The following is a 24,052-nucleotide window of genomic DNA, read 5'->3' as shown; positions in this document are numbered from 1 at the left end:
GAAGTATGAGATTACATGTAGAGTCAATTACACGGTATATACAGGGGGTTTTTTGTACAGACTCTTGTTACTGTTTGAGCGGCTCTTGACTTGGACCCATGAAAAGAAGAAATATTGATAAGAATATGGCTAGCCGTGTTCTTCTGTTCACTCTGTGGATGAATCATGTAAGTTTTAGTAATTTTGTGTTTGTTCCAACACAACTTGGCCTGATCTCTGGTACAACATGCGTTCGTGTCCACTATATTATACATTACTTTTAGCTCTTGAAATTATTGCTTCTTCTTGGCTTGATCGGGTTGGGTTTTGGAGCTTGCAGACAAATTCCTATCTTATCCGAACACCAGTAAACACCGCCAAAAACTAAAAGACTGGTATAGATGAGATCATAAGATCTAGAAGAGGTCAGGGTGATCCAGGATATTTCTTCCTACTTAAAACCCTGATCCACATTCTTTCTTCTCGTGAATTTGCATCTCTCTCTTGCCAGGCCGCCAGCACGGTCCTCTTCCTCGAGGCCAACAAGGAGTTCGTGGATGCGCTCCTCAGCCTCCTCCTCTCCCGACAGCGTCATGAATCTCGTCCGCGGCGCCGCCGGCAAGCACGACAAGGAGCTGGGCGCCATCGCCAATCTCCACGGGAGCGTGATCGACAGGCTCGAGCTTCTGTCGGTGGCCAAGGAGGCTCTCACCAATCCCGCAGCGCCGATGGCTTGCCGGGAGCGATGCTAGCCATCCGGCGTAGCAGCGAGATGCCCAACTTCCTCACCAAGGTCTACAAGTGCTCGAGCTCGACATACCGTCAAGAGCATCATGCTGCTCGTCAAGAACAGGACGACATGGGGATCTGGGCAGCATCGAGATCACGGTCACTCGCAATCTGGCAAGTCTTTCTCTCAGTCATTGTTTGATGAATCGTAGATGGTGAAGATATTGATGGTGTCAAAGTGCTCAACGAGACCTGCCAGCTTGATTAACTCGGTTTGGTTTTAAAAGGTGGTTATAAAATTAGCACTAATCATGCTAATTAAAGAGCTGGTAGAAAAGGCCTTACAATTTTTTCGTTGCAATGGATCTCCCGGTAAGGCTGCTCTACAAGAAGCCCACCAAAGCAATTCTCTTCCTAGAAGCTAACAAGGAGTTTGTGGACCATCTCTTCGGCTTCCTTTTGGTGCCAATCGGCCGGATGCTGAAGCTCACGGGGTCCAGCAATCTGGGAGCCATCGCAAATGTCTACTCCAGCGTCGAGAAGTTCCAGTCCGGCAACATGGTGGTGGCCAAGGAGCTGCTCACGAATCCACAAATTCCACCGACTTATCGTATAGCTCATTCCAGCTATCGTTATTCAGAAACACCGAGTTATTATGTGAAGGATGATTCGGCACAAGCTACTTTCGTGAAGGGAGGTGTCGAGTACATCGTAACCAATGATCTTGAGATCTTTCCAGCGCCAGCGTCGACTACCAAGACCCTTGAGCTGCTCCGCACGATGAAACTTGAGAACATCCGCGACCTTGGCATTGTGGAGATTGCCGTCACTCCAGCTCGCGTACTTACTTTTCCATCGTAGATGTCGAATGAGCTTGAGTTTGTGCTTTTGCTGTAGGTGCAGGAGCTGCTGAGAAGATCACTGGTTTCGAACACTGTTCTCACGGATATCTTCCTGGCAGATCTCAAGGATGCCTCGTCGGGTGAGAGCTTGTGATCACTTTCTTTTTGTTTTTTCATCCTCCTCTAGTTAGAACTTTGGTGAGCCAGATCTTTCGGTCGCAGGCTCGGCTGCACCAGTGGTACCTTGCAAGGTCACTCATGAAGAAAAAGAAGGACCAAAGAAGTGGAAATGAACCGTGCGGCTCAAACCTAAGGAAGTGGCTCAAACGTAAGTAGTAGTTACCTCCGATTCATATTTGAGCTAAATGAATCGAGATGTTTGGTACCAACAGCATTCTTTTCTCTATCAAAGTTACTACCAAATAAAAACGCCTTACCACTGCATGGTACGCTGCAAAAGAACTGGGATAACGTAGCAATTAATGTTCAAACCTAGGTATAGAACCTAGATTCAGTCCAGGAAAACCATACCTCAGAAATGTATCTAAAACCTGAAATTACATATCAAGTGCAAATTTCTTGCGGTTGTTATCCACTTTCAACAGTTACTGCAAAGATCCTCAAGTCAAAAAGCAAGTTGTGGCAAGAGATTGGAGAAGTGACAATTGATTGGAACACAAATGGTAAGCACCAAATCTTTGTTTTTCCTGTTTGCCTCGGTTCCTAAATGCCTTCAATGCTGCCAAAAGCATATCAGTCACAGTTAATTTATAAATTTTCCTAAACACTTTCTAATATTCAGTCCAGACACCGGCTGGCGCAAGTTACCTTTAGCTCCAAGCTGGGGACATTGAGATTAGGCTTCAAAACTACCATCTTCTCCAATTCAAAGCGTCTCCCTTTCTCAGCCCACTCCCACATGAAGGTTTCAGAATCAAATTTCACAGACAGAGCAACAAATGTATCTTTCCCATGCGTCCAGCATTCCATGGTCCCAATAATACCTGGTTCCATTTCTTGAGGTAACGTTGACACAGTCTTCCATATCCAATCACCACCACCTTGCTGCCTATCCAGAACCACGACTGATGCAGGATCCGTCATCAGGTGAAGCATTCCAATCTCACCTCCAATTTCCAGCATATACACAAACTCGTCACTCATCCCCACTGTGAGGCCCCTTGCAGATAAGAGTGGCTCTGAACCATCTGGCACAAATCAAGATCGCAAACCAAGATCGCAAAGCAGGAGATACTGGCTGTAGAAAGAACCTGTTTTTGTTGCTGTTGTCATAACAGGCTTGTATTTCGAGTTCTAGACAGTGTTTGTCATAATGTCCTGTGTGCACAGGCTTGTATTTCGAGTTTTAGACAGTGTTTATTATAATGTCCTATATGCCAGAGAAAGAAGCTTATGTTGTCCTTGGCCCGTAGTGCTCTGAAATGTGGATCATATAGAAGGCTAGCACACCAAACACAACAGCGTTACATCCTCAGCCGGTACCCGAGATAATATATGCTTTTCAAGTTCTCATCCAATACGAAAGTGGCATAAAAAATAAGCGGATTAATAAGCAATGCATCATCCTGAAACTGCAGCTGCATATTTCAAGCGACGAGCACGTACGCATCTGGACGCAGCAGGGCGATGACGCGTGAATTATCAACTTTGCGCGAGGAAGAGCTTCCAGTTCTCATGGTCGTGTGAAACTCCAGCGATGGGTGATTTAGACCAGCCCCCAATGAACTAAAAACACGCCTTTTCAGATGTCGTTAGAGGTACAACACACATTTGAGAGCAGTCACTAGCTCACGGCTGCTGCTCGCCTGTTTCTCCCGTAGGACAGGACCATGAGGAAGTCCTTGCCCAGCGCGCTTGCGCGGTCTTCCGAGGTGCTCGAGAGTTGGTCTTTGGTGAGCCAGATCTTTCGAACGCTCTCCAAGGGCAGGCTTGAGACTACTGGCTGTCCCTTGCAGGTTATCTCCACCTATAAGTAAAAAAAAAAACGAAATGAAACTGTGCAGCTCAAAAACGTAAATAGTGGCTGTACCTCGGATTCGCTCTTTAAATCCAGCTTCCTGACCAAGTACTTCTTCACGAAGGAGACTGGAACTTTTCCATCCCTGCAACATAAAAACTTGTTAATACCGTCGATCAGAGATGAGACTGACGAGGAATGCTGGTACTTGATTCTTAAGTAGGGCGATTTGATCTGTGGAAGGCCCTCCTCGCCTCTGTAAATCCCAGAGCTCCAAGTCAGAAACGAGGACAGAAAAGAAAGAGAGTGACTCACTGGTTAGTTGTTGTCAAAGTGAACCAAAGCCCGTTGCTTTGAGTCGATGGCGAAGGCAAAGTCTGGCACTTGAAACCACCACCACCATTCGCAGCAGCCTTGGCCTGTGACGACCGTCGGACATTCTTCGTAGCTCTCAGTGACGAGGCTTCTCTGCCTCTAGCCTCTTTCATGAGCCCCGAGCTGGCCCTGCCCTTCTCGTCGGCATGCGCTAGCTCTGCAAGGCAGGCTAGCGGAGATAAGAAGCTACCTCCAGACTGCTTTGCTTCGGTGTTTCCCACGGAGTTGCCACGAGTAGCCCTTTGCCTTTTCGAACCGCTTCTCATGGGTGACTTGGTATCCGAGTCGAGCGTCTCGGAGCAGTACATGGTGTCCTCCGGAGATTCATCAGCTGCGTCGCTGCTGTTGTCGTCATCGTCCTCCTCTTCCTCGTAGCTCTCGCTCGATTCCGTCACCCAAGCTTTCCTTCTCGACCTGCGTCTCGAAGACGACGGCACTGAAGTCACCCCGAGTGAGGACAGCGACCGTTCTTTTCTGCGAGCGGGCGTGTGCGAGGGTGGCGACGCAGCAATGTGAGCAGCGGGGCGCTTCTTCGGATTGAGATTAAAAATCTTCGCTTGCACATCATCCAGCTGAGGATCGGCCCTGCAAAGCTATTAAACTGAGAAGAAATGTATCCAAGGTCCAAACTTCTTACCTGAGCTTCTCCAGTGGCACTGTTCCTAGATCAACATTGCACATTGGACAAGAGTTGGTCTCTTCGTCACTGAATCGATCGTGGATACAATCCTTGCAAACTACGATAGAAGAACACAAAAAAAGAGGAAACGAGAAAACAATTAGAAGTACTATCCAAGCCGAATACAAAACTTACAGGTATGGAGACACTCGGAGATGGTCGTGGCCTCGCGGAAGAGATTGCCGCAGAGAGGGCACGTCAAGCATGCAACAATAGGAGCTTTGGAAACTCTAGCCATTGTCTCACACGGTTCCTTGCTACTGTAAGGCATCTCGCGTTGGAAGAAGACTCCTCATACGATCACCTACAAAGCAAAGGAAGAAAGAAAGAAAGCTTAGAACACTCCCCAATGCTAGGGTTAGAGCAAGGAGACACACGAGTGCCACTCCCAAGAGAGAAATCTTCCAATCTCCCTCCCGGGAGCGCTCTTAGAGACGCTAGAAGCACAGATCGAAGCCGAATCCCAGGGCGGAGTACTCACCGCATTGCTCCAGTGATCGCTCGCCGCGAGCCCCATTCCCTGTCCATCGCATCGAAGAATCCACACGCTGGCTCCACGATCATGGCTCTCTAAAAAGGAAGAGAGAAATAGGGTTACTGTGATAAATAGAAGGACGAGGGTATATTCTCGCGTAGGGCGTAAGTAGGGTTTTTGGAGGGAGAGGGGGGATGAGCTCGGCTATGGAGGCGTGCCTCGTCGACAGCATCAATGCGTCCTTGAAGCTCTACATGTATCGCAATGCCACATTCCTCTGCGAGCGCCTCTACGCGGAGAGCGCTACCGAGGTGAGAAATCGAGAAATCTCTCCAGCGTCGATTTCATCCATTTCTTCTGTTCTTGCAGGCAAATCTTCACCTTCTCGCGACCTGTTATTTTCGGAGCAATCAAGCATACCGCACATATTACCTCCTTAAAGGTTCGTTTTTGCCTTTTTCTCTCTTTAGAAGAGAAAAATGTAGTTCTTTGCTATGGTTCGTTCACTGGCTTCTCTGATTTCTTCGTAGTTCTAGGGCGTAGTTCTTGGTTCTTCTTTTGCTTGTTGAAATCTTTCATTGTGCCGTGGTGTTGTTCTTCCTTTCAGGCATTAAATCGCCACAGTGTCGGTATCTATTTGCACTGGCCTGCTTTGAAATGGGTAATATGGCTGAAGCTGAAGCTGCGCTACAACCCAGTGATTCTCCATCCGAGGTACAGGAGCCACATTTGTGGTTTTTTCTCTCATGCTTAATTTTTTCTTGGTGGTTTTTCCAAGGTTCCAAATGGAGCAGCCGGTTACTATCTGCTAGGACTTATCTGTCGGTTTACGGACCGCAGACAAGCTGCTATTGCGCATTACACGCAGGCGCTGTCTCTGGATCCATTCTTTTGGTCAGCTTACGAAGATTTGTGTCTGCTAGGTACTGTTGAACCGTCTGAGTTGAGCTGGTTATTTTCAACGTTTTATTTTCCAGGTGTTGAGGAAGATCCACTATCACAATCTCAGTGGGAAGTCAAGTCTCAGTATACATACAACACGCCTTCTCCAAGCGTTTCTCAGGTTTGGCACCTTAAGTTTTGACATCGACTTTATTTTTCATTTCTGAATCGGTTTTCCAGTTAGTGACTACAAAGAGTACTGTTGCTCCCGTTCATCCTCAGAGACGAAAGTTCCTTGACGAAGGAAAGCTTCGAAAGGTGTTTCTTTTGGTTTCCATTTTATGGTCTGTTTTTATTCATGTGCTTTCAAAGTAGGTGTCCGGTAGATTATTCACTGAGCCTCCCAGGCGGAGTTTGAGGCTTTCTGCCGAGTCTCCATCCACAATCAATGTTTGCTCAATTCCAAGTCCTGTAGCCGTGTCAACACCTACGTCAACTGCGAGCGTCCGGGTATCCAGCAATAGCTCCGTCCGTGTTTCTAATTCGCGTAAGATTATTTCCGGAAGTGCCGAAGGTCCTCTTGATGATGGTAAGTGTTATGTTGCGCATGGACACTAACCGAGCATAATGTATTTACAGGCCGAAGGGTTTACGAAAGCTTAGAAACTCTTGGAAGCGATGAAATGTCAAATACCAGCAGTCAGCAGTCTTCTCCTGTGATAGATGACGAACTTCGGCGCAGTGTCTCCGTTGGCTTTGTGTCCCGGGGCTCGAAGCTTGGGGAGGGTGCTACAGAACTCTTGGCTCTTCTAAAAGTCCTTGGTGAAGGCTTCAAGCATGTTTGTATGTACGAAAGTCAGGTATTAAACTTTATTCTTTCGCTTTTACATTTGAAAGAGCTTTGATTGCAGGAAGCACTAGAAGCTTTTGCGAAGCTCCCACAAAATCAGTATGAGACTGGGTGGGTTTTATGCCAAGTGAGTTTTCTTTCGGTTTTCCAACTGTGTTCCAAGTATTCATTGCTACATACAGATCGGAAGAGCATACTTTGAGATGGTGGATTACGCAGAAGCCGAGCGTGCTTTCAGTTGGGCTCGGAGAGTGTCACCCTACAGGCTTGAAGGAACTGACATCTACTCAACCGTGCTCTATGTGAGTTGTATCTCGTTCATTTCTTGCAAAAGTCGATTAATAAGACCATACAGGTCTGTTTTATTACTCCCAGCACATGAAGAAGGACGTGGAACTGAGCTATCTGGCACAGGAAGTGGTATCCATGGATAGATTGTCTCCACAAGCATGGTAAACTCTAGTGTTCTACCTTATTTTTGTGAACTAAAATCATATTGTGCAGGTGTGTGATTGGAAACTGCTTTAGTTTGCAGAAAGACCACGAAACGGCACTAAAGTTTTTCCAGCGGGCCTTACAACTCGATTCTCACTTCACATACGCGTACACTCTATGTGGACACGAGTAAGTTGAATTGATTGTTTTGTCAAGCTCCGATTTGATTGTATGTTTCTTGTAGATATGTTGCAATGGAGGACTTCGAAGAAGGCCTTACTTGCTATAGAAACGCGATACGTATGGATGGACGGCACTACAACGCGTGGTAAGCTTTTTCATCTGATATTCTGTTTCCTTAACTTCTTCATATAAAGGTATGGACTTGGTACAATCTATCTACGCCAGGAAAAATATGAGTTGGCTGAGTACCACTTCCGTCGTGCCTTGCAAATCAATGAACGCTCTTCAGTGCTCCACTGCTACCTGGGAATGGCGCTGCATGCTCTAAAGGTAACGCATCTCGTATCGACAAGAATACTCACAATCCAATTGTATCGCAGAGGAGCCACGAGGCTTTGGAACTGCTTGGCGAAGCGATACGGGCTGATCCCAAGAATCCTCTTCCAAAGTACCAGAAAGCGAACGTTCTAATGAGCGAGGAGAGATACAACGACGCTCTCGGAGTTCTGGAGCAACTCAAAGAAGTCGCGCCTCGCGAGAGCAGCGTCTACTTCTTGATCGGGAAAGTCTACAAGCGGCTGGGACAGCCAGAGAGTGCCATGTATCACTTTTGTGTCGCGTTGGATCTCAAGCCATCCACTGCAGACGTGAATCTCATCAAGGTATGTAGAAATTTTTCCAATGATCTCAACATCTAACTGTGAAGTTTGCAGAATGCGATAGAGAAGCTTCATGTTCCAGACGAGTCAGAAGAAGAGAACTTGTAAAACTGACAGGCCTAACAATTAACGTCGCAAAAACAGTTGATAGTGGCCATCGATAGGCTACCTCATCACCGACTCTTTCACAAAGTGACGATCTCCGCAGCTGCCAAAGGCACCACAAAGCTTGTCACAGAGAGAAAACGACCAAACGCTTACCTGTACTCTATGTGAACGTTCAGAAAGCGTGGATTTTCCTTGCACTGCGACATTGTGAAAGTTCCCGAGATCAGATTGTCTTGCTGAAGTTCGACAGGCTCGTAGACGTAGAGGATTGTCTGCTCAAGAAAGTGTAGAACAGCGAGATGGAATTTAACGTGGAGCTTACACACCTGAGCCCAGTGTGTGGGAGGATCCTCCGGAGCAGTCGAGAGAACAAGTGGGATTGTCCCATTGCTGGCTGCTTTGCTTTTTGGCAGGCAAGAAGCATCACCACCAAAGGACACGTTAAACCAGAGAGCAAATCCATGTAGATGGGCTGCAAGATGTTAAAAATGATCAAAGAATTCTTGCATCTTTTTTGTTTCCAAGGAATACCTCTCATGATAGAAGGGACACTGAAAGTTGTAGTTACTGTTTCCAGTTCTTCCAGAGTAACTGTGCTACAATCGATGCGCTTCACCTGAGTTACAGAATGTCAAGGACACTAAAAATCTTGTCTTATCACAATACCAGAATCGGGAATGAGATTACATTCTCGGCGGTGATCACTTCCACGCATGGTTCTTCGAAAGCACATTGCTTCGCAAGAGGCAAGATGGCAGACACTGGATAAACCAAAAAAAGAGATAAACACACGCGTGGTTAGACTTACAAAAACAAGAAATCAATATCTTACTGTCAAATCCGTAGACATTGCGCCAGAAATCGATGCTCTCGCCATATCTGTCGGGGTTAGTGATGGGAGCCATGTAAAGCTTAAAAAAAAAAAAAAAAACCAAAGGAAAGAGTTAAATCTCTCGCAGCGAAATCTTTTGGGACTTACAGTGGCAAAAGAAGGAAGCATCAAGCCTCCGGGCTTCAGCCAGCGATCCCTCGCACACACGACGCTCGGCAACATAGTCTGCACGTTCGGAGAACGTTCTCGTCCTAAGTGCCGATTCAAAGAATTCCAGATAGTTACTTCACCGAGTCCTATGCACTCGATAAATCTACCTCGTATAGCAGCATATAGCCCATCCATTCGGAGATGATCACGTCAGCCTTCTCCTCGAGTTGGATCTCCTGGAAGGCGAGAAAAAACGTTAACGAAACATCACAGTAAATCGAAATCGATCGCAAGAGATCACTGACCTCCACTCTTCCTACTATCACTGTTATAACATCCGAGAAGCCATTAGCTTTCACAACCTCTCGAGCCTGTTTCCAAAGACACAATTCTCAGCACGAAAACACGGGAAGAACACAAAGAAGAAGTGTACCTGGACAGCGATATCACTCGCATCCACTGCATACACCTGTGGTGAAAGAAAAAGAAAGAAAAAAGGATGAGCGATCCGAAAGTAGCGGATTCTACCTTTCTCGCTCCAGCAGCAGCGCAGAAAATCGAGAGTATACCAGTTCCACACCCCACATCAATCACAACCTGGGAGAGAGAAGAAAACAGCTAAAATTCGAGCAAACAGAAAAAGAGCGAGCTCTACCTTGTCTTTGATCGCCTCCTGGTGCGCGAAAATGGCATCGCGATAGGCCTCGGTGCGAATGCGATCCTATCATACCACATTGAGCTCCCAAAACCCAAAACCCGAGAAGCTCTCACCTTGATCATCTCCTCGTGGATGCCGACGTGATTGTAGGAGTGGAAATACGCCGCATCCTGCTGCGCCGCCGAGAGGCGCACGGGAAAGATCTGCGTGCTCATTCTCCTGCTGCCCATCGCTCTCCTCCTCGCCTCTCTCGCCCTAGGGTTTATCACTGGGTAGAGAGAATAACAACAATCTCTATAAGTGGTAATTAAACAGTCATTGTCTTAGTGCTAGCTAAGATTATGTTTGAGTAGCTCGGTGCTCATGGTTGGAACAGCGTCCCAGGTGTAGCGGCCGAGCTTTCCCACACGGTACAAACTTAGAAGCCTCCGCGCGATTCGAAAGTCCGTGATGATCCTCCGGCTCGTCCGGACGCTCTCGTAGAATCCGTGCAGCGCTCGGAACTGATGATCCACGAGCCTTTGCATCTCGTCCTCGCGGCGAAGATCTCCCTCGAAGCTCAGCAGCTCCGTCGCGATTATCCCCTTCACTTGCACGAAGTTATCGTCGAGCCTTATCAGTTTCTGCGGGCAAAGATGTTTAGAGATCGAAGGAAATGGATGGATCTTCGCTTACTCTGTCGGTTTTCTTGGTCTTGTCTAGCGGGTCTTTCATGAATCTCTTGGCCTCGAATTCGGCTTTCCACACGGAGTGGACGCTGGAGCGCATGGAGTTGATCACCGCAAGGAGGAAGCGAGCAAGCTTTACCTCGCCCACGACCGAGTCTTGCATAGCTCCTGCGGGTCATAGAGAAAAGATCAAATTTTTTCCACTGGTAAACTTTGGAAACTTGGATACCTGTGAGACAGAGCTTAAGCCCAGTTTCAGCGTCAAGAATGGTAGGATACATGACTGATGGAGTGTCCATTGCATACATGGGAGGACGGTAGCATATCTGATAGCAAAAGTGGTGGCAACAGATGGGAAACGTAAAAAGAAAACACCATACCTTGCAGTTGAAGAAGGATGTCGTTTGATATGGAGTGAGGCTGACCTTGCTCAGGGTTAGCTTTTCCAGCACTGGATCAAAAAGATAGAACACAAAGAATGAGAAGAGCCACGAGAACTTTGGGCTTACTTTGCACACGACGCCTTCCAATGCGGTGGAGGCCATTTACGAGCGTTGTCTTGCCAACGCTGGGAAGGCCGACGACCATCACAACTTTGGTAGAATCCGATGGAGAAGCTTCGAGCAATCGGGTTTTCAAGAGAGACATAAGCTAAGAGAAGAAAAACGAAAAATTCATGAGCCTGGAAGAGAAAGAATGGAGGAACTTACCGCTGATACGCAGTGCCTGCTATAGGAGTTCAAGAAGAAATAGTTCTCTCCTTTGAAGTAGTTCTTCCATTCCTGCCAAGAGGAAGATCAAAGAGAGAAGAAAGAAAAAGAGAATGTAGACTCACTGCTAGCTTTTCTTTGTCGGCGAGATCGATCTTGGTGAAGACGGTGATGTGGTGCTTCCATTTGAGGAAGCGCTGGAACTGGAGATTCGCGGACGTGAATGGGACCTGTGCGGCGGCATCGCAAAAACCCTAGCTAAACCCCGGAGAGAAATGGCGACCCATACCCGTGCGTCGCGGACCTCGAGCAGCAGATGGACGCGCCGCGCCTCCTCCTTGAGCGCATCGAAGGTTCTCCTCCGATCGGGCACCAGCCAGCTCTTGGGCGCGATCTTCTGGGCGATCGTCTTGATCACTGGGGCGCTCAGCGCCATAGGGCGATAGTTTAAAAACCCATGAAAGAAATGAAACTTTATAGCATGAGTTAAAGAACGAAGAAGAGGAGATTTGCATCAATGCAGCTCTCGAGCAAAGGAGATCCTTGCAGTTCTTGCTTCCAGCAGCAAAATCGAGGACAAAGAATGGAAGAACTTTGAGAAGTATGTAAGAACTTCGAGAGTTCTTACATAGCAAAACCGGTTGAGAAGGAACCACGAACGAAGAAGAGAGTCGATCAAACCAATTACTTTTTTTTCTTCTTCGCAGCTGCTTCTTTCTGTGGATCCAAATTGCGCTCGCGTCAGTAATTACAAAGAAGAACTCACACAAATCACACCTTCTTGCGAGCGGCTTCTTCGGCCTTTTTCTTCTTGATGAAGTAGCGATATCTTCGCTGTATGATCCTCGCGCATCTGTTGAACTTGAAGTTTGCTCTCTGTGAAGCAAGAACGAGGAGAGAAAAATGTTTTTTTTCTATCAGCAAACAAAGCACTTACCGCATTGGCATCCTCCAAGCTTTGACGTTCATTCTCCTGCAATCATCGAAGCTCGCGTTACAAGAAAGGAAGAAAACAATCCGGTTATAGAAGCAGACCTCCCATGCACACTGGCGATAGTATTCTTTGTAGAATCGCATTTTCTGGTCCACTTCTTTGTGTTGCACCTGATGAGCAATTTGTGGAGCAGATCAAGGGAGGAAACTTTCGTCAAACTTACGGATAATCTGTCAAGCTCATCCTTCTTCTTTGCGAGCTCAGCTTTGTAGTCTCGCAGCAAGTTAGTCACCTCCTCCACGCTCTGTTCTTTCTTGCCGCGCGCAGCGAGCTCCAAGGCACGATTGTCCTCCTGCAACTCGACAAGTTATGTGATACTTGTCACGAACCGGAAACGAGGACCTGCATTTTGTCTATGGTGCTGGCTAACTGAGTGCATTCTTCGGAGAACTTCTTTTGCTGGAAATAAGAGAAACGAGCCAGAAATCAGCAACGAAAGTAAAGCATTTGTAGCTAACCTTTTGGTTGAAACTCTTTGATTCATCGTCTTCAAGGGCGTCGAAGTCCTGTTGAAGCTGTCTCAGCGTTGCCAAAGCCTCGTTCTTTTCCGCTTGTATCTCTCCTGCAGTCCCAGGTGTGTTACGTAATGACACCAATGCGTCAGTCGCGGTAGAGGCTGTGTGCCTTGCAAGTGACGCTCGGAAAACTTGAAGTCCTCGAAAGCTTTCGAGCGTAGATCTCGTTCAGTCTGCAACTGCTGAGATAGACTTGTGTGATCTTTGATGGCCTGACAATAAAACGAGAAACTCTCAGAAACTTTCGGCTAGAAAAAAACACGCCATACCCTCTCCTCGCGCCGGAAAACTTCATCCAAGTAGGCATTTATCGCGCTTTCTTCCTCGAGTGTTGTCGTCAATCGTTTCACAACCAGACTCCTGAACTGGAAAATTTAGATGTTTCGATCACAGAACCATGACAAAGAAAGGCACGCTTACCTTTTCCAGTATACTAAAAAACATTGACAGGCTCTTCGATTGTTCCTCCCTCGTAGAAAAGAAGTAATTTAGTGCCGCCCCGCGAGTCTATTCTTTGTAAGCAAACGCATCAAAACAAAACGTTTAGCGATCATTTCAAAAAAAAAAAACGCGAGAATTTTCATCTACACTGAAGAGCCAGCAAGCTCGCCACGTCGCGATGGAGAGCTCTTTCTCCTTGATGGGAATATCAGGCCCGCTCGCAGCCTCGTAAGCTACCGAGCAAAGCCTCACCTCATTGAGTGCCGCATAAGCTTCCTGGGCTTACAAAACCACGCACAGAAAATAAAACCATCACGAAACCAAAGAAGGAAGCGAATAAATTCCTCTTTACCGAATCCAGGCTTCCTTTGGACAACTCCAGCTTCTCCAGTGTCTTCTCGGAGACATAGGTGAGGCACCTAAGACGAAGGAATCGCCCACATTTCGATCAGGAAGGAAGAGGGCGCCACACCCAAGCTTACTTCATCATCGCGAGCGCCTCGTCGACCATGGAGAGAAGAAGCTGGCAAGTGGGCGCCGGCGCGGAGTCACGGATCCGCGCCGTGAAGGGCCGGGAAGCGCTCTCATCGTCCTCTCCAGCTTCCATGAAGCCCTAGCCCTAAAATTCAAAAGACCGGCATATTCTGGTACATTAAATCTCGGCCGTCCAAAGGCAACTTTGTCTCTTAGCTCACGACCTGTGGAAGATCTTGGAAGAACTCAAAAGAGGGGAAAAAAGAAAGTGGCCGACATGGCTCGTAATAGTGCCCGTGGGTAGCTGTCCTCATCAAAAGCTGGGCTGGTCACCGACAAAAGGGTATGAAATTCAACCACGATGGATCGAATTTTCTTTCAGATCGCGCATTCGTGCATCGATCGATTTTGCCATCCATCCATCCATCAATGCCGTCGCATCCAGCGCGGGGTTTTGTGAGATCCCATGCACAGTGACTGTCGAGAGATCTGTGGCCAGAAGGGAAGAAGGCTTGAAGGTTAGGAGCACCAAAAACTTTTTGGATCATCCGCGAGAGTGAGAGAGGCGAAGAAAGACAATAAAGTAAAAGTGATAGTTTTGGCGGAAAGGAAGAAGGATGTTGCTGCTGGATTCTATAGTGGTCGCTCTAGCACAGGAGAATCGCCTGCAAAACAATAGAAGAAGCCTTACTGCCGAAGAACTCGAGGAGAGAAAGCTTACCATCATGTCCAATCTTTCGCGATTCCAGACGAGCTCCAATCTAGCTCCCAAATCGTCTAGTCGCGATCAAATGGAGATCGAGGAATCGTGCAGCAGTGATCCAGCTATTGACCACCAAAACTCCTTGTCAATGCACAGTTCTTCTCCCGAGCAAAGCAGGAGTGACTTCTCACCAGATATGTCGCTGGAGACGATCTTTTCCAAGTTGGTGACCAAGGAACAGGAGAAGATCCGCAAGAGCGTCTCGCAGCACGCAGGGAAGAATGCCCGTGCTCCGTTCGAGTGGGACGAAACGTGGCCTGGAAATTCACTAGCTCGAGGAGATCAAAGCGAAGAAAAAGAAGAAAAAGGATTTTACTCTCCACATCATACTGCTTCGTCTTCCATGAAGAACACCAAAAGCTTCTTCCCAGGTAAGTCCATAAGACATTCTCCCAGCAGCTCCATCAAAATCTCTCTTTTGTTCTTCGCTTTCTCTCAGAGTCTGAAATGTATCACCACCACCACCACCACCACCATGATCATCAAAGCAGAGAGGACGAGCTCGAGGAAGCTAGCAACTTGTCACCAACAACAGTCTTCCACTACGGGAGAACAGCCGGGAGTTCTTCGTCCGAGTCCACACCCCCAGCTCCAAAGCTCAAAGATCTCAACTCTATCCTTCCATTCCCGGCCTCGTTCCCCTCCGTCACGACCCCGATGGAAGCTCTCCTCCTCGCAAACGACCGCGGCTTTAGCTTCTCCATGTCCCAAGCAGTCCCGGACTCGCCAACCGAGGACCAGCTTCACGCCATCTCTCCGCTAAGCTTCGACACCGGAAGTCCCTGCGAGCATATCCTTCCCGGCCGCCTCGACTTCTACACGTACTACCGCCAGCAGCAGCAGCAGCAGGAGGCCAAGAAGCTCCGAGCAAAGTCGGGTCCCCAGAAGCTTGGTTCTTCCTCGTCACTCTGGGGGCTCACCAAGAGCATCAGCTTCTCGGGAGGACCTCGGCACAGCAGCAGCGATATCTTCCTCCTGCCGAGAAGATCAAACACCAGCCAGGCTCCTCACATTAGAAGCAATTCTTCCACTGTTTTGAGCAACAGCACTGCTCACCACAACGTGAACCCGACCAGCTCGGAATCCAAGGAGAGCTCCAGCCGGAGTAGCAGCAAGAACAGCAACACCACCGTCACCAGCAGCGAGTTTAGCATCGAGCTGGCCGGGTCGAGGCCGAGCGGGGTCGACGCCAGCGCCTTGAACAGCTCCAGGTACCTCGACTTGGACTTCACCAAGAACCCTGTCGACGTTGAGCAGCAAAGCCAGGAATTCTTTGCCGCCACCTACAAGGACAAGCACAGTGTGTTATACGATGTCAAGTCGGAGATCCGGAGCAGAGTGGAGGAAGTCGTCCGCAACACGGACGAGTCGAAGTTCACATTCTCACCTGTGAATTCATCCTTCCTGTTTCCAAAGTCAACATCGCGGGACACCAGCACCACCACCGGCCTCTACTCCGGCAACTTCAACTTGGATGGTCTCATCGACTTCCACCCCGGCGAGGAGAAGAGCTCGAGCGTCGAGGACACGGCCAGGACGCGCAGCGTCATCGAGAGGATGTATGGAACCGGGAGCCCCCGAGCTGGAGAGACGAGTAGCGAATCCAAAGTAAGACTCGCGAGCTTTCCTTCTTTTCGTGCTCAATTTTTCCTTTCTCAGTGGTCCGATTCGTTCCTCTGGATTTGCTGCTGCACAAGGAGAAAGTCAACAAGTTGAGGAAAACCTCCACGATCGAAGTTCTCACAAGTTTCATTCGTGCTGCCCTTCACCCTCTGTCATAGCAATGGAACTCAGCCTTCCTGTTTGCCAGACGTATGAGCTCCAGGAGTGAATGAAACGCGAACCTTTTGCGAACCGGGAGGGCCACTGGAGCGGCGTAGCAGCCAGCAGTGCAAGGTTGTAGTTTTGCCAGGAGCTCCGAGCGGCGTGGACAAGAGCTCCCACCGCCGCAACCACGGCAACGAGTCCAAACATCCCCGAGAAGGCGTACACGTTGATCTCGTCCGACTTGACTTTCACCGCCTCTCCGCTGCACTGGATCGTGTGGAGCCATGTCTCGTGAAGCCTCTGCAGCTCTCCGGTCTCCGCGAGCGTGAGAATCGCGGTGGAAACATCCGCTGCTAGTGTCGATCCTTTTGGAAATGCCTGGTTCAAAGGAAAAAAAAGAGGCTTAATGCATAGAGAAAACACGAAAGGAACTTAGGACTTACAAATCCCCAGCCGCTCTCCGAGAACTTTTCTTCGCCGGACAGTGCAAACTTACAATCGGACGAAAGCAAGGGCTGCATGTATGGGAGCTCGTCCACGACCGCTCCAACTTCTTTGGCGGCCAGAGCCGACGAGTACGTGGAAATGGAGGGGAGAGGCACCAGTCTATCGTTGTCCACGTTAAGCTGGAAGAGATAGTCCTTCACGAAAGATCCCTGTTGATATCCAATCCGGACTTTACTCCCGACCAGCCGGGACAGGCCCTGGATTGATGGCCTGAGCTTACGAACAGTGAGAATCGATGTCAAGCTCGCCGTGTAGCTGGAGGTAAGAATAAGCACCACGAAGAGCCAGATAATGACCACTATCCTTCCCAAAATGCTCTTCACACTTTCACCTGCGAGTGAGAAGTACAAACGAGTCATGCAAGCGAAAAAAGAAAGGAATGATATCCATACGCTGCGCGAAGAAGAGAGTCGAGAATGTGAACCTGACGATCACACAACGAAAACCAAAAGAGAAATCATATGAAAAGAAGGAGAAGAAGCATATACTATGGTGTACTTACCAGAAGGTGGTGACAGCCTGCTTCTTCGGACGGCCTCCAAAGTCGCGATTTTTGTCGTGTTCCAGGACCCAGACGACAGCTCCAGTGAACAGGAAAAAGGCCAGAGTTGTGCACCACAGAGCAGTCGAGAAGGGCTGGAGGAAAGCCCACGCGTGATGCGGACGAAACTCGGTCACCGGCACGACGAGCACCAGGCCCGACGTCGTGTAAGGCTGCGTGAAATCCACAATCTTCGCTCGCTTGTGAGTTATAGTGGTTATAGTGATGTCTCCCACAGCAGCATCATACTTCTAAAGAACCACACAGTCGAGTTCGTGAAAAAACCGAAGAAAAAATCATTCTTTTACCTTGTTCGCGACTTTCTCGACGAGCTCGTCATAGCTGGGAGTGGAATTCCCAACGCCAAATCCCACGAACGTGTAGAGCGCGGCCTTGAACACGTCGATGCAAAAGCCATGGAAGCTACTCACACTGCCACTCTCGGCGATGGAGTCCACGAACTCCTTGTATCCCTGCTTGAGCGGGACGCCGATGACGAGCTCCCTTCCGGATTTCGGGATCATCAATCCTCGCGGAACGTTCAAGCTGCCACCCGGCCACACGATCCGGTTGAGGCACCGCTCCATCTGGCTAAACCATTCCAGCTCCTGGCTGTCCGAGGAAGGATCCACATTGAAGCTCCTCGCCCGGTTCCAGTAGCCGACCACCCGAACTCCCTTCCCGTTCATGTTGACAATCTCCAGATCCGAGCCTTTGCGCTCCCCGCGGCTCGTCAGCTCCACCCTTCCGCTGGCTCCATCGAAGCTCGTCTTTGCGAGCTCCTTGAGGATCCGAGCTCCGGACTTTAGAACCGGCAGGCTGGCAAGGTCCGAGTCGCCATGCCGACGTCGAAACTCGAAGCTCCGGCTTGCATTCGTGGACGACAAGAGCCTGTCCATCGCGTACGCGATCGTCCAGATGGTGTCATACGCGTAGAGGCCGTAGACGTTCACGCTGGTGGCCGGGTTCGCGCTTCGCCACCTTTCGTAGAACTTGTCGAGCTGCGGCGAGCGAGGGACGTAGCTCCGGGTTCCCACGGCTCCCTGCGACGCCGCCACGAACTCGTCGTCGTCGTAGATGGTGTCGAGGACGCTGGCGAGCGCCTCGGTGACGATCCACACGTAGCCGGGCATGAGCATCCGGAGGTTGTAAGCCTGGATGAGCAGCGTCCTCCCGACGCCGGTGTCGGCGTGGACGACGAACACCCGGCAGCCCGACTCGGCAAACCGGGCCAGGGACTCGCCAACGTCGTCCTTGCTCATCCCCTTGCTCACGCGGCCTTGAACGAGACGGTGGCGCCGACCTTGCCGAGCTCGTCGTGGAGCTCCATGACGCCGCTGGTGCCGAAGCTGTCGTCCGAGTAGAAGGCCGCCACCTCCTTCCACTCGAAGAGCTTGACGAAGCCGGCGATGGCCTCCATCTGGATGCGGTCGCTGAGAGCCAGGCAGAGGAAGAAGGGGTACTGCGCCTCGGACAGCGTGGGATCGGTGGCCGAGAAGGAGACGACCGGGACGCGCGTCACTCGTCCCATGTGTGCTACGAAGTTCGCCACCTCCGAGGTCTGGGGGCCGGCGATGGTCACGACTTTGTGCCGCTTGATCAGCTCCACCGCTGCAAAGAAGAGTTGGAAGCTCTCGATCTTTTAGAAAAATAGATGCTAGCGTACCTGCGGCAGCTCCTTGGACAGCGTTGCAATTGCCATCGGAGAACTGGACGAGCAGCCGGGTTCCATTGAGCACCGCGTCGTCGCGGTCCACCGCGAGCTCGATCGCGGCCCTGGCAGCCCGTCCAATCCTCGTCCGGAAGGCGAACAGCGTCCCAATTGTCACATTCTCGGGCACTGGACTGGCGAGAGGAAGAACAAACGAGAGGACAGCGATGACCTTCCATCCTAGCACCATACTACTACTACCCCGGCACATGGGAAGAACACTCGCAACCATGGCCCTCGGATGCGAGGATCCGAGGGCGAAGGCGGTGCCACGAAGCTGGCAGTTAGGGCTCGCGATGCCGGCCGGTGTGGCAGGCAGCGAGGAAAAACAGGAAAAAAAATCGCCATCCATCACACCCAAGGTCCAAGGAAGCTCACACAAGTAAGCTTTTGACGCCACCACGATCGCCCATCTGGATCCACGATCGATCAAACCGGTGGAGCGGTGACCCAATTTCGAGCCCTGGCGTGGGCTCCAATGCAAATCGCGAGATGCGCTAAGCTGGGAGGAGGAGAGAGAATAAGAACAACCCGAGCAAGAAGAGATAGATCATGACGAAGATGGAGGTAAAGAAGCAGCAGCAGCAGCCAGCGGCGAGGCCGATGAGCGCCGGGCCGGGGCCGCGGGCGGCCAGCCCCTACAATCCAAAGCCACGCTCGGATGCGTCGCTGCGCGCCGTCATGGATCTCTCGGGCGCCATGCCGATGATGCCCATGACGCCGCCACCGCCCAATGGGCTCAAGGGCATGGCGGTGTCGCCCGCGACGCTGTCGATGCGCGCCAAGGGGAGCCTCATGCCCAAGAAGATCCTCATGGGCTCCAGGGACAAGGAGGCGCTGCTCGAGGAGATTTTGGAGCTCAAGAGGGTGCTCTACGAGCAGGACAAGCACATCAAGTTCCAAAAGGTCCACACCTCGGCGCTGGAGATCGAAAACAAGTACTTCTTGCCATCCTCCAAACATTTCTAGCTATAAGCCCGGTCAGTGTTCTTGGTTTCTCCAGCGAGGAACAAGCTTGTTGATCTCGCGTTTCTTGGCAGAAAGCTCGAGCGAGACATCGAGGATTTGGAAGCACAGGGAGCGGCCGAGGCTCCCAGAACCGGAGGCTCATCGCGTCTACGAGCAAAGCTACAAGGTTTCCTTTCTCTCCAAAGTGTTCTTCGCGAGGATTCACCTTGCAAGCTTCTTCGCTCCAGGATTGAAAATGCGGATAAACGACTTGCAATCAACCTGTGACAGGCAGCTGGAGGAGCTCGCGCTCCTTCGCAAGGACTTGCGTGTTTCTCATACAAAGGCAAGCTTTCGTCACTCTTTCAAGCTTTCCTTTCATCACTCCTCGATCTAACGCGATGATCCACCAGGAAGTTGAAGTAGAACGGGACGTGTTTGCCGGGGAGGTCGGGAACTTGCAAAAGCTGGTCCGGCGGCTCAACGCCACGCACAACCGGATAAGCTGCCAGAACAAGGAGCTGGGACGCCTCAAAGAGAAGGCCAACATCCTCGAGACGACACAGCACAGGCTTCAATCCTCCATGCAAGTAAGGAGCTTCCGTCCTCCTGTAGATCTACGTCCATAGCCTTTAGATCATCCAGGTCCGGGCAAGATCTCACGTAGAAACTTTGGAGCTAACACACTCTTCCAGGCCGCTCAAGACACTTTGGAGCGAGCGAGCTACGAGCTCAAGGGCTTCCGCAACAAGGCCCGGGAGACGACGCTGGAGGCGAGCCGGAACATGAAGCGGTGCAAGGAGCTCCAGCAGCACGCCGGCTTCCTGGAGCAGCTCCTCGAGAAGGAGCGCGTGGACAAGGAGTACTTCGAGAAGAAGGTGTTCCAGCTCGCGCAGGAGCTCCGGCGGGTGGACACGCAGCTCCAGAACGCCAAGGGCTACTCGAGAGTGAACGCGTTCAAGGGGATGCCCAAGAAGAAGCCGCCGGAGCCGCCACCATCGGTGAAGAGCACCACGACCACGACGAGCAGCGGCGCAAACACGCCCAAGAAGGTGAGAGTGGCGTCGCCGAGAGGCGGGGCATCGCCGCGATCGCCCAGAGGTAATGTAGTGCCCGACCAGGACGTGGTGGACATCACCAACAGGCTCGTCAATGCGGCGCAGTTCCACTTCGAGCAAAGCTTCAAGCACAAAGGCGAGTAGCTATGGCAATTTAAACGAGAATATACTAGCGGTATATTCACGGTCAGGCGCATCGCCACCGTTGATCACGCCGTCGACACATCCCAGCCGTCGAGATGCAGTCGTTATGAGAAGCTAGGGTTTCCTCCCTAAATTTTTTTCACTTAGCAAAGCTTGCGCGAGAGAGGAGAGGAGAAGCTCTGCGATGGTGCGCGAAGACGGTGAGTTCGACGAAGACGACTGTGCTGAGCTCCTCAAGGTCTACACGAGGGGCGAGAGGCTGGGCTGCGGGCGCCAGGGCCAGGTTTTCGTGCTCAAAGGTGCCAGGAGCTACGCTGGGAAGATGTTTCGATCGGGGAGGGAGGCCGGGAGAGAGCTCCGGCTCATGTCCAAGCTCCGCCCCTGCGCTGGAGTGGTCTCCCTCACGGGCTTCGTGAAGGAGAGGAGCGGCGGGGCTTGCTACGGGACCATGGTGATGGAGCTGTGCGGCCCTAGTCTGTGCCATCGATTGATCAAGGGAGGGCCGCTGGGCGAGGAGGAGGCCGCCAAGACCATCCAGAGGCTGGCGGAGACGCTCAAGGAGATCCACTCCAGGGGCATCGTCCACCGGGATCTCAAGCCGGAGAACATCTTCGTCAAGCTGGACGCTAGTGCCGTGCACGAGGTGGTGATTGGAGACTTTGGCGTGGCCACGGACGACATCAAGGAGATGTCGCAGTACTGTGGAACGGGGAAGTATATGGCCCCGGAGGTGGCGAGCTGCAAAGGTGGTCATGGCGATGGAAGCTCGCAGAGCTTGTACACCAAGGCCGTCGACGTTTGGGCGCTGGGAGTGATCGCGTATGAGCTGCTGAGGGGCTACAAGCTGCCCCAGGAGATCGAGCTCTTGCGAGGCGGGGTATTCCCGGATGGTTCTCCTGTCTCGGACGAGGCGGAGGATCTCATCTGCGGGATGCTGGCTGTAGAGCCGAGCGAGAGGCTGACGCTGGATGGCGTGCTGGAGCATCCCTGGATCGTCGGTAATTGCAAGATCGAGACGATGTCTCGCAGGAGGCGCTGTGGAGTGAAGAGGAGTGCTCCTGGCCATGGTAGCGACTTGGTTGTGAAGAAAGTTCGAGCAGCATGAGTGAAATCCGGTAAGACTCGTTTGTTGATTTTTCATTTCTTTACTAACTTTGTTGTTTGTTCTAGACATCGAAACATTTTCGTGTCTCTAGCTAGCTGAAAATTGTTTCTGGGAATCCTATGATGAATTCATTCTTAGAATTTTCAATTATAAATTAATATAAGTTTCTACAGTTTCTTAAGTTTCTAAATCTACTTCTTAAATTTTTGTGAATGTTTAAGAATTTTTCTTTGTGAGTGACAGGATTTAAGTTAAATATATATTAATTATAGTTTTATTTAATATTTATTAGTGGTAACTATTTGCTCATTATAACTCATAGAGTATTAATCTTTAAATATAAATTTTCTTTTGTAAATCAAACATTAATAATAAACTTTTAAACAAGAATGTGATCAAATACATAAAACACTTTTGCTCTTATACTTAATTGTGTTATTTGCACATAAATTTTTTGTAACTTATTACTTATAATATTAGCATAAAAAGTAAGAAAAATAGTCACTACTTAATGAAATTATAATCATATCTTATTGATTATTAAATTAATTTTATTTGTACATAATATATTTATACATTTAAGATTTATGGCAAAAACTTTAGGAAGTGAATATACTTTAATAAAATACTTGGCCTCTTTGTGAAAAAATATTTTATTTATAGTTACTATAAAATAATATTTTAAACTTAAATTTTATTCTAAATACTATGTATACATACACAATATTGAGAGCCCGCCATGTTGAGCGAACATAAATCCTTTAGATCGTTTTGGTTGATATATTCATTTGGATGACATTAACTAAACACACTCAAGATCTCTTACATCAACATATATTACACACACACACACACACACACACACACATATATATATATATATATATATATAAAAGTGTCGAAGATATATAAATTTAAAAACTATATGTGTTTGAATTCTTTATGACATGTATGACTCACAAAATAATTTAGTAAAAAAAAATTTAAATTCTTCTTTTTCATTTAAGTTTGGCAAAAATAACAAGGATGATTGTGAAAGTGTAATTAAATATGGCCATAAACCTCCACACTATTTAGTCTAATGGGGTCTTATTAATCTCTATGTAAGAATCACAAGTGTTATACATATTGCTCAACTTGAGCAAACGTTTAATCTAAGAGAGTAAAATTTTGTGGCATCAACCAAGTTTTGGATAAAATTATTAGTGGATTAAAATTTGTGGTTTCATATGCCATGTTAAATTAGTTGGAGCGCATGATCTTATTGCTTAACAGCATGTTGAATGAAATATTAAAAAAAAATTCCATCCAATTGTGATAATAAATTTTATAATCCTAAACATATTTACTCATTCCCAAGCCATTATTATGCATATAATCACATTTCAATTGCTATTATAACAATCAAAACATGATTGTATACATTATAACATTGTGTGCAATTCAAAACCAAAATATACGTGTAACTATATAATGCTCATGTGAAATCACTTGTTCGTTTGATGCATAGAATCTGCAAATAATTTCCAAAATGTATTACTTTAATATTAATCTTAAATATGCAAGAATATATCCGATCTTTGTGCTTGAGAACCAGGCTTTTTTATATGCATTCCTGCTCTGTTGGAGGGATTCCTGCAGCAAGCCAGATTTTGAGACCTACGCATCCGGCAATGCGCAAGCCCGGATCTCGGGAAGCTCCTTCATGAGGAAATCCTGTTCTCCCAAATGTAATCGCAGCATCGATTCCTGGGAAATCGCTCAAGTTGTGAGGCACAATCCTGTTGGAGCAAGAGATGGATTTGGAAAATCAAGAAGGGCCATTTGCGAGATGGATGGAACTGGATCAAGAATGCGTGAATGATTGATTGATTGATTGATAAATATTGCCT

At 49.0% G+C, this 24,052-nt stretch overlaps 11 protein-coding genes across 14 annotated transcripts; 6 read left to right on the top strand and 5 right to left on the bottom strand.

The window, feature by feature from the left end:
* The first annotated feature begins 1,068 nt into the window (after positions 1 to 1,068).
* Positions 1,069 to 1,704, top strand: LOC9646116. The gene is made up of 2 exons (XM_024666577.1): positions 1,069 to 1,548; positions 1,606 to 1,704. Exons 1-2 carry the CDS (start codon positions 1,069 to 1,071, stop codon positions 1,702 to 1,704), a joined length of 579 nt encoding a protein of 192 aa, XP_024522345.1.
* Positions 1,705 to 3,059: 1,355 nt separating this feature from the next.
* On the bottom strand, positions 3,060 to 5,171 carry LOC9646143 (E3 ubiquitin protein ligase DRIP2). Of its 2 annotated transcripts, none has more exons than XM_024666589.1 (7): positions 5,064 to 5,171; positions 4,718 to 4,886; positions 4,541 to 4,640; positions 3,844 to 4,488; positions 3,722 to 3,784; positions 3,601 to 3,673; positions 3,060 to 3,537 (listed from the first exon to the last, which is right to left on the bottom strand). In XM_024666589.1, the coding sequence occupies exons 2-7, from the start codon at positions 4,851 to 4,853 to the stop codon at positions 3,355 to 3,357; spliced, it is 1,200 nt and encodes a 399-aa protein (XP_024522357.1). In that variant the 5' UTR covers positions 4,854 to 4,886; positions 5,064 to 5,171; the 3' UTR covers positions 3,060 to 3,354. The 2 variants fall into 2 exon arrangements, with proteins under 2 accessions (XP_024522357.1, XP_024522358.1); XM_024666590.1 differs by having other exon boundaries at positions 3,737 to 3,784.
* Positions 5,172 to 5,215: 44 nt separating this feature from the next.
* On the top strand, positions 5,216 to 8,377 carry LOC9646115 (cell division cycle protein 27 homolog A). The gene is made up of 16 exons (XM_002992845.2): positions 5,216 to 5,368; positions 5,427 to 5,499; positions 5,665 to 5,771; positions 5,836 to 5,980; positions 6,035 to 6,120; positions 6,180 to 6,257; positions 6,315 to 6,528; positions 6,579 to 6,799; positions 6,851 to 6,916; positions 6,972 to 7,091; positions 7,165 to 7,241; positions 7,294 to 7,413; positions 7,469 to 7,552; positions 7,602 to 7,737; positions 7,788 to 8,069; positions 8,121 to 8,377. Exons 1-16 carry the CDS (start codon positions 5,252 to 5,254, stop codon positions 8,172 to 8,174), a joined length of 1,980 nt encoding a protein of 659 aa, XP_002992891.2. The 5' UTR covers positions 5,216 to 5,251; the 3' UTR covers positions 8,175 to 8,377.
* On the bottom strand, positions 8,103 to 10,091 carry LOC9646142 (probable protein arginine N-methyltransferase 6). 3 transcript variants are annotated; one of them, XM_002992816.2, is made up of 13 exons: positions 9,928 to 10,091; positions 9,812 to 9,877; positions 9,685 to 9,753; positions 9,590 to 9,625; positions 9,462 to 9,527; positions 9,324 to 9,392; positions 9,154 to 9,231; positions 9,007 to 9,085; positions 8,841 to 8,935; positions 8,706 to 8,790; positions 8,501 to 8,646; positions 8,328 to 8,446; positions 8,103 to 8,274 (listed from the first exon to the last, which is right to left on the bottom strand). In XM_002992816.2, the coding sequence occupies exons 1-13, from the start codon at positions 10,042 to 10,044 to the stop codon at positions 8,232 to 8,234; spliced, it is 1,068 nt and encodes a 355-aa protein (XP_002992862.2). In that variant the 5' UTR covers positions 10,045 to 10,091; the 3' UTR covers positions 8,103 to 8,231. The 3 variants fall into 3 exon arrangements, with proteins under 3 accessions (XP_002992862.2, XP_024522316.1, XP_024522317.1); XM_024666548.1 differs by having other exon boundaries at positions 8,328 to 8,646; XM_024666549.1 differs by having other exon boundaries at positions 8,328 to 8,646; positions 8,862 to 8,935.
* On the bottom strand, positions 10,090 to 11,693 carry LOC112343315 (short integuments 2, mitochondrial-like). The gene is made up of 8 exons (XM_024666550.1): positions 11,482 to 11,693; positions 11,318 to 11,422; positions 11,193 to 11,264; positions 10,992 to 11,133; positions 10,863 to 10,933; positions 10,712 to 10,808; positions 10,490 to 10,650; positions 10,090 to 10,437 (listed from the first exon to the last, which is right to left on the bottom strand). Exons 1-8 carry the CDS (start codon positions 11,626 to 11,628, stop codon positions 10,144 to 10,146), a joined length of 1,089 nt encoding a protein of 362 aa, XP_024522318.1. The 5' UTR covers positions 11,629 to 11,693; the 3' UTR covers positions 10,090 to 10,143.
* A 276-nt stretch (positions 11,694 to 11,969) lies between these two features.
* Positions 11,970 to 13,811, bottom strand: LOC112343316. Its single transcript, XM_024666552.1, has 10 exons — positions 13,625 to 13,811; positions 13,495 to 13,561; positions 13,290 to 13,418; positions 13,122 to 13,208; positions 12,971 to 13,066; positions 12,645 to 12,913; positions 12,529 to 12,585; positions 12,350 to 12,478; positions 12,130 to 12,296; positions 11,970 to 12,068 (listed from the first exon to the last, which is right to left on the bottom strand). The coding sequence occupies exons 1-6, from the start codon at positions 13,747 to 13,749 to the stop codon at positions 12,707 to 12,709; spliced, it is 711 nt and encodes a 236-aa protein (XP_024522320.1). The 5' UTR covers positions 13,750 to 13,811; the 3' UTR covers positions 11,970 to 12,068; positions 12,130 to 12,296; positions 12,350 to 12,478; positions 12,529 to 12,585; positions 12,645 to 12,706.
* Positions 13,812 to 14,220: 409 nt separating this feature from the next.
* Positions 14,221 to 16,188, top strand: LOC112343314. Its single transcript, XM_024666547.1, has 3 exons — positions 14,221 to 14,750; positions 14,819 to 15,987; positions 16,039 to 16,188. The coding sequence occupies exons 1-3, from the start codon at positions 14,234 to 14,236 to the stop codon at positions 16,093 to 16,095; spliced, it is 1,743 nt and encodes a 580-aa protein (XP_024522315.1). The 5' UTR covers positions 14,221 to 14,233; the 3' UTR covers positions 16,096 to 16,188.
* Positions 16,109 to 19,621, bottom strand: LOC112343326 (glutamate receptor 3.2-like). Its single transcript, XM_024666575.1, has 8 exons — positions 19,548 to 19,621; positions 18,861 to 19,318; positions 18,498 to 18,805; positions 17,503 to 18,411; positions 17,156 to 17,445; positions 17,046 to 17,077; positions 16,590 to 16,984; positions 16,109 to 16,524 (listed from the first exon to the last, which is right to left on the bottom strand). Exons 1-8 carry the CDS (start codon positions 19,619 to 19,621, stop codon positions 16,129 to 16,131), a joined length of 2,862 nt encoding a protein of 953 aa, XP_024522343.1. The 3' UTR covers positions 16,109 to 16,128.
* On the top strand, positions 19,463 to 20,250 carry LOC112343325. The gene is made up of 2 exons (XM_024666574.1): positions 19,463 to 19,885; positions 19,946 to 20,250. Exons 1-2 carry the CDS (start codon positions 19,639 to 19,641, stop codon positions 20,248 to 20,250), a joined length of 552 nt encoding a protein of 183 aa, XP_024522342.1. The 5' UTR covers positions 19,463 to 19,638.
* A 4-nt stretch (positions 20,251 to 20,254) lies between these two features.
* On the top strand, positions 20,255 to 21,055 carry LOC9646141. Its single transcript, XM_002992844.1, has 2 exons — positions 20,255 to 20,443; positions 20,549 to 21,055. The coding sequence occupies exons 1-2, from the start codon at positions 20,255 to 20,257 to the stop codon at positions 21,053 to 21,055; spliced, it is 696 nt and encodes a 231-aa protein (XP_002992890.1).
* Positions 21,056 to 21,239: 184 nt separating this feature from the next.
* On the top strand, positions 21,240 to 22,017 carry LOC112343324 (calcium/calmodulin-dependent protein kinase type 1-like). Its single transcript, XM_024666573.1, has 2 exons — positions 21,240 to 21,932; positions 22,000 to 22,017. Exons 1-2 carry the CDS (start codon positions 21,240 to 21,242, stop codon positions 22,015 to 22,017), a joined length of 711 nt encoding a protein of 236 aa, XP_024522341.1.
* Positions 22,018 to 24,052: the final 2,035 nt, after the last annotated feature.

The sequence above is a fragment of the Selaginella moellendorffii genome, unplaced genomic scaffold, assembly GCF_000143415.4.
Source record: "Selaginella moellendorffii unplaced genomic scaffold, v1.0 SELMOscaffold_143, whole genome shotgun sequence".
Lineage (NCBI taxonomy): Eukaryota > Viridiplantae > Streptophyta > Lycopodiopsida > Selaginellales > Selaginellaceae > Selaginella > Selaginella moellendorffii.
This window is presented reverse-complemented; position numbering and strand designations above follow the sequence as displayed.

Bases quoted from the DNA above. Each gene is read 5' to 3' on its own strand.
- LOC9646116 (XM_024666577.1), top strand. From the start codon at position 1,069: ATGGATCTCCCGGTAAGGCTGCTCTACAAGAAGCCCACCAAAGCAATT. The intron at 1,549-1,605 runs GTACTTACTTTT...CTTTTGCTGTAG, and splicing joins TTGCCGTCACTCCAGCTCGC to GTGCAGGAGCTGCTGAGAAG.
- LOC9646143 (XM_024666589.1), bottom strand. From the start codon at position 4,853: ATGCCTTACAGTAGCAAGGAACCGTGTGAGACAATGGCTAGAGTTTCC. The intron at 3,785-3,843 runs GTGAGTCACTCT...TGGGATTTACAG, and splicing joins ACTTTGACAACAACTAACCA to AGGCGAGGAGGGCCTTCCAC. The intron at 3,674-3,721 runs GTCAGTCTCATC...TTTATGTTGCAG, and splicing joins ATCAAGTACCAGCATTCCTC to GGATGGAAAAGTTCCAGTCT.
- LOC9646115 (XM_002992845.2), top strand. From the start codon at position 5,252: ATGAGCTCGGCTATGGAGGCGTGCCTCGTCGACAGCATCAATGCGTCC. The intron at 6,258-6,314 runs GTGTTTCTTTTG...CTTTCAAAGTAG, and splicing joins ACGAAGGAAAGCTTCGAAAG to GTGTCCGGTAGATTATTCAC. The intron at 6,529-6,578 runs GTAAGTGTTATG...ATGTATTTACAG, and splicing joins CGAAGGTCCTCTTGATGATG to GCCGAAGGGTTTACGAAAGC.
- LOC9646142 (XM_024666548.1), bottom strand. From the start codon at position 10,044: ATGGGCAGCAGGAGAATGAGCACGCAGATCTTTCCCGTGCGCCTCTCG. The intron at 8,936-9,006 runs GTAAGATATTGA...TGGTTTATCCAG, and splicing joins CAATGTCTACGGATTTGACA to TGTCTGCCATCTTGCCTCTT. The intron at 8,791-8,840 runs GTATTGTGATAA...TCTGTAACTCAG, and splicing joins TAATCTCATTCCCGATTCTG to GTGAAGCGCATCGATTGTAG.
- LOC112343315 (XM_024666550.1), bottom strand. From the start codon at position 11,628: ATGGCGCTGAGCGCCCCAGTGATCAAGACGATCGCCCAGAAGATCGCG. The intron at 11,423-11,481 runs GTATGGGTCGCC...GCCGCCGCACAG, and splicing joins TCGAGGTCCGCGACGCACGG to GTCCCATTCACGTCCGCGAA. The intron at 11,134-11,192 runs GTAAGTTCCTCC...TTCTTCTCTTAG, and splicing joins GCAGGCACTGCGTATCAGCG to CTTATGTCTCTCTTGAAAAC.
- LOC112343316 (XM_024666552.1), bottom strand. From the start codon at position 13,749: ATGGAAGCTGGAGAGGACGATGAGAGCGCTTCCCGGCCCTTCACGGCG. The intron at 13,562-13,624 runs GTAAGCTTGGGT...CCTTCGTCTTAG, and splicing joins GAGGCGCTCGCGATGATGAA to GTGCCTCACCTATGTCTCCG. The intron at 13,209-13,289 runs GTAGATGAAAAT...TACAAAGAATAG, and splicing joins GAGCTTGCTGGCTCTTCAGT to ACTCGCGGGGCGGCACTAAA.
- LOC112343314 (XM_024666547.1), top strand. From the start codon at position 14,234: ATGTTGCTGCTGGATTCTATAGTGGTCGCTCTAGCACAGGAGAATCGC. The intron at 14,751-14,818 runs GTAAGTCCATAA...GCTTTCTCTCAG, and splicing joins CACCAAAAGCTTCTTCCCAG to AGTCTGAAATGTATCACCAC. The intron at 15,988-16,038 runs GTAAGACTCGCG...TTCCTTTCTCAG, and splicing joins AGACGAGTAGCGAATCCAAA to TGGTCCGATTCGTTCCTCTG.
- LOC112343326 (XM_024666575.1), bottom strand. From the start codon at position 19,621: ATGGGCATCATCGGCATGGCGCCCGAGAGATCCATGACGGCGCGCAGC. The intron at 19,319-19,547 runs GTAGGGGCTGGC...TCGTGGATCCAG, and splicing joins TCCGAGCGTGGCTTTGGATT to ATGGGCGATCGTGGTGGCGT. The intron at 18,806-18,860 runs GTACGCTAGCAT...TCTTCTTTGCAG, and splicing joins TGTCCAAGGAGCTGCCGCAG to CGGTGGAGCTGATCAAGCGG.
- LOC112343325 (XM_024666574.1), top strand. From the start codon at position 19,639: ATGGGCTCAAGGGCATGGCGGTGTCGCCCGCGACGCTGTCGATGCGCG. The intron at 19,886-19,945 runs GTCAGTGTTCTT...GTTTCTTGGCAG, and splicing joins CATTTCTAGCTATAAGCCCG to AAAGCTCGAGCGAGACATCG.
- LOC9646141 (XM_002992844.1), top strand. From the start codon at position 20,255: ATGATCCACCAGGAAGTTGAAGTAGAACGGGACGTGTTTGCCGGGGAG. The intron at 20,444-20,548 runs GTAAGGAGCTTC...ACACTCTTCCAG, and splicing joins GGCTTCAATCCTCCATGCAA to GCCGCTCAAGACACTTTGGA.
- LOC112343324 (XM_024666573.1), top strand. From the start codon at position 21,240: ATGGTGCGCGAAGACGGTGAGTTCGACGAAGACGACTGTGCTGAGCTC.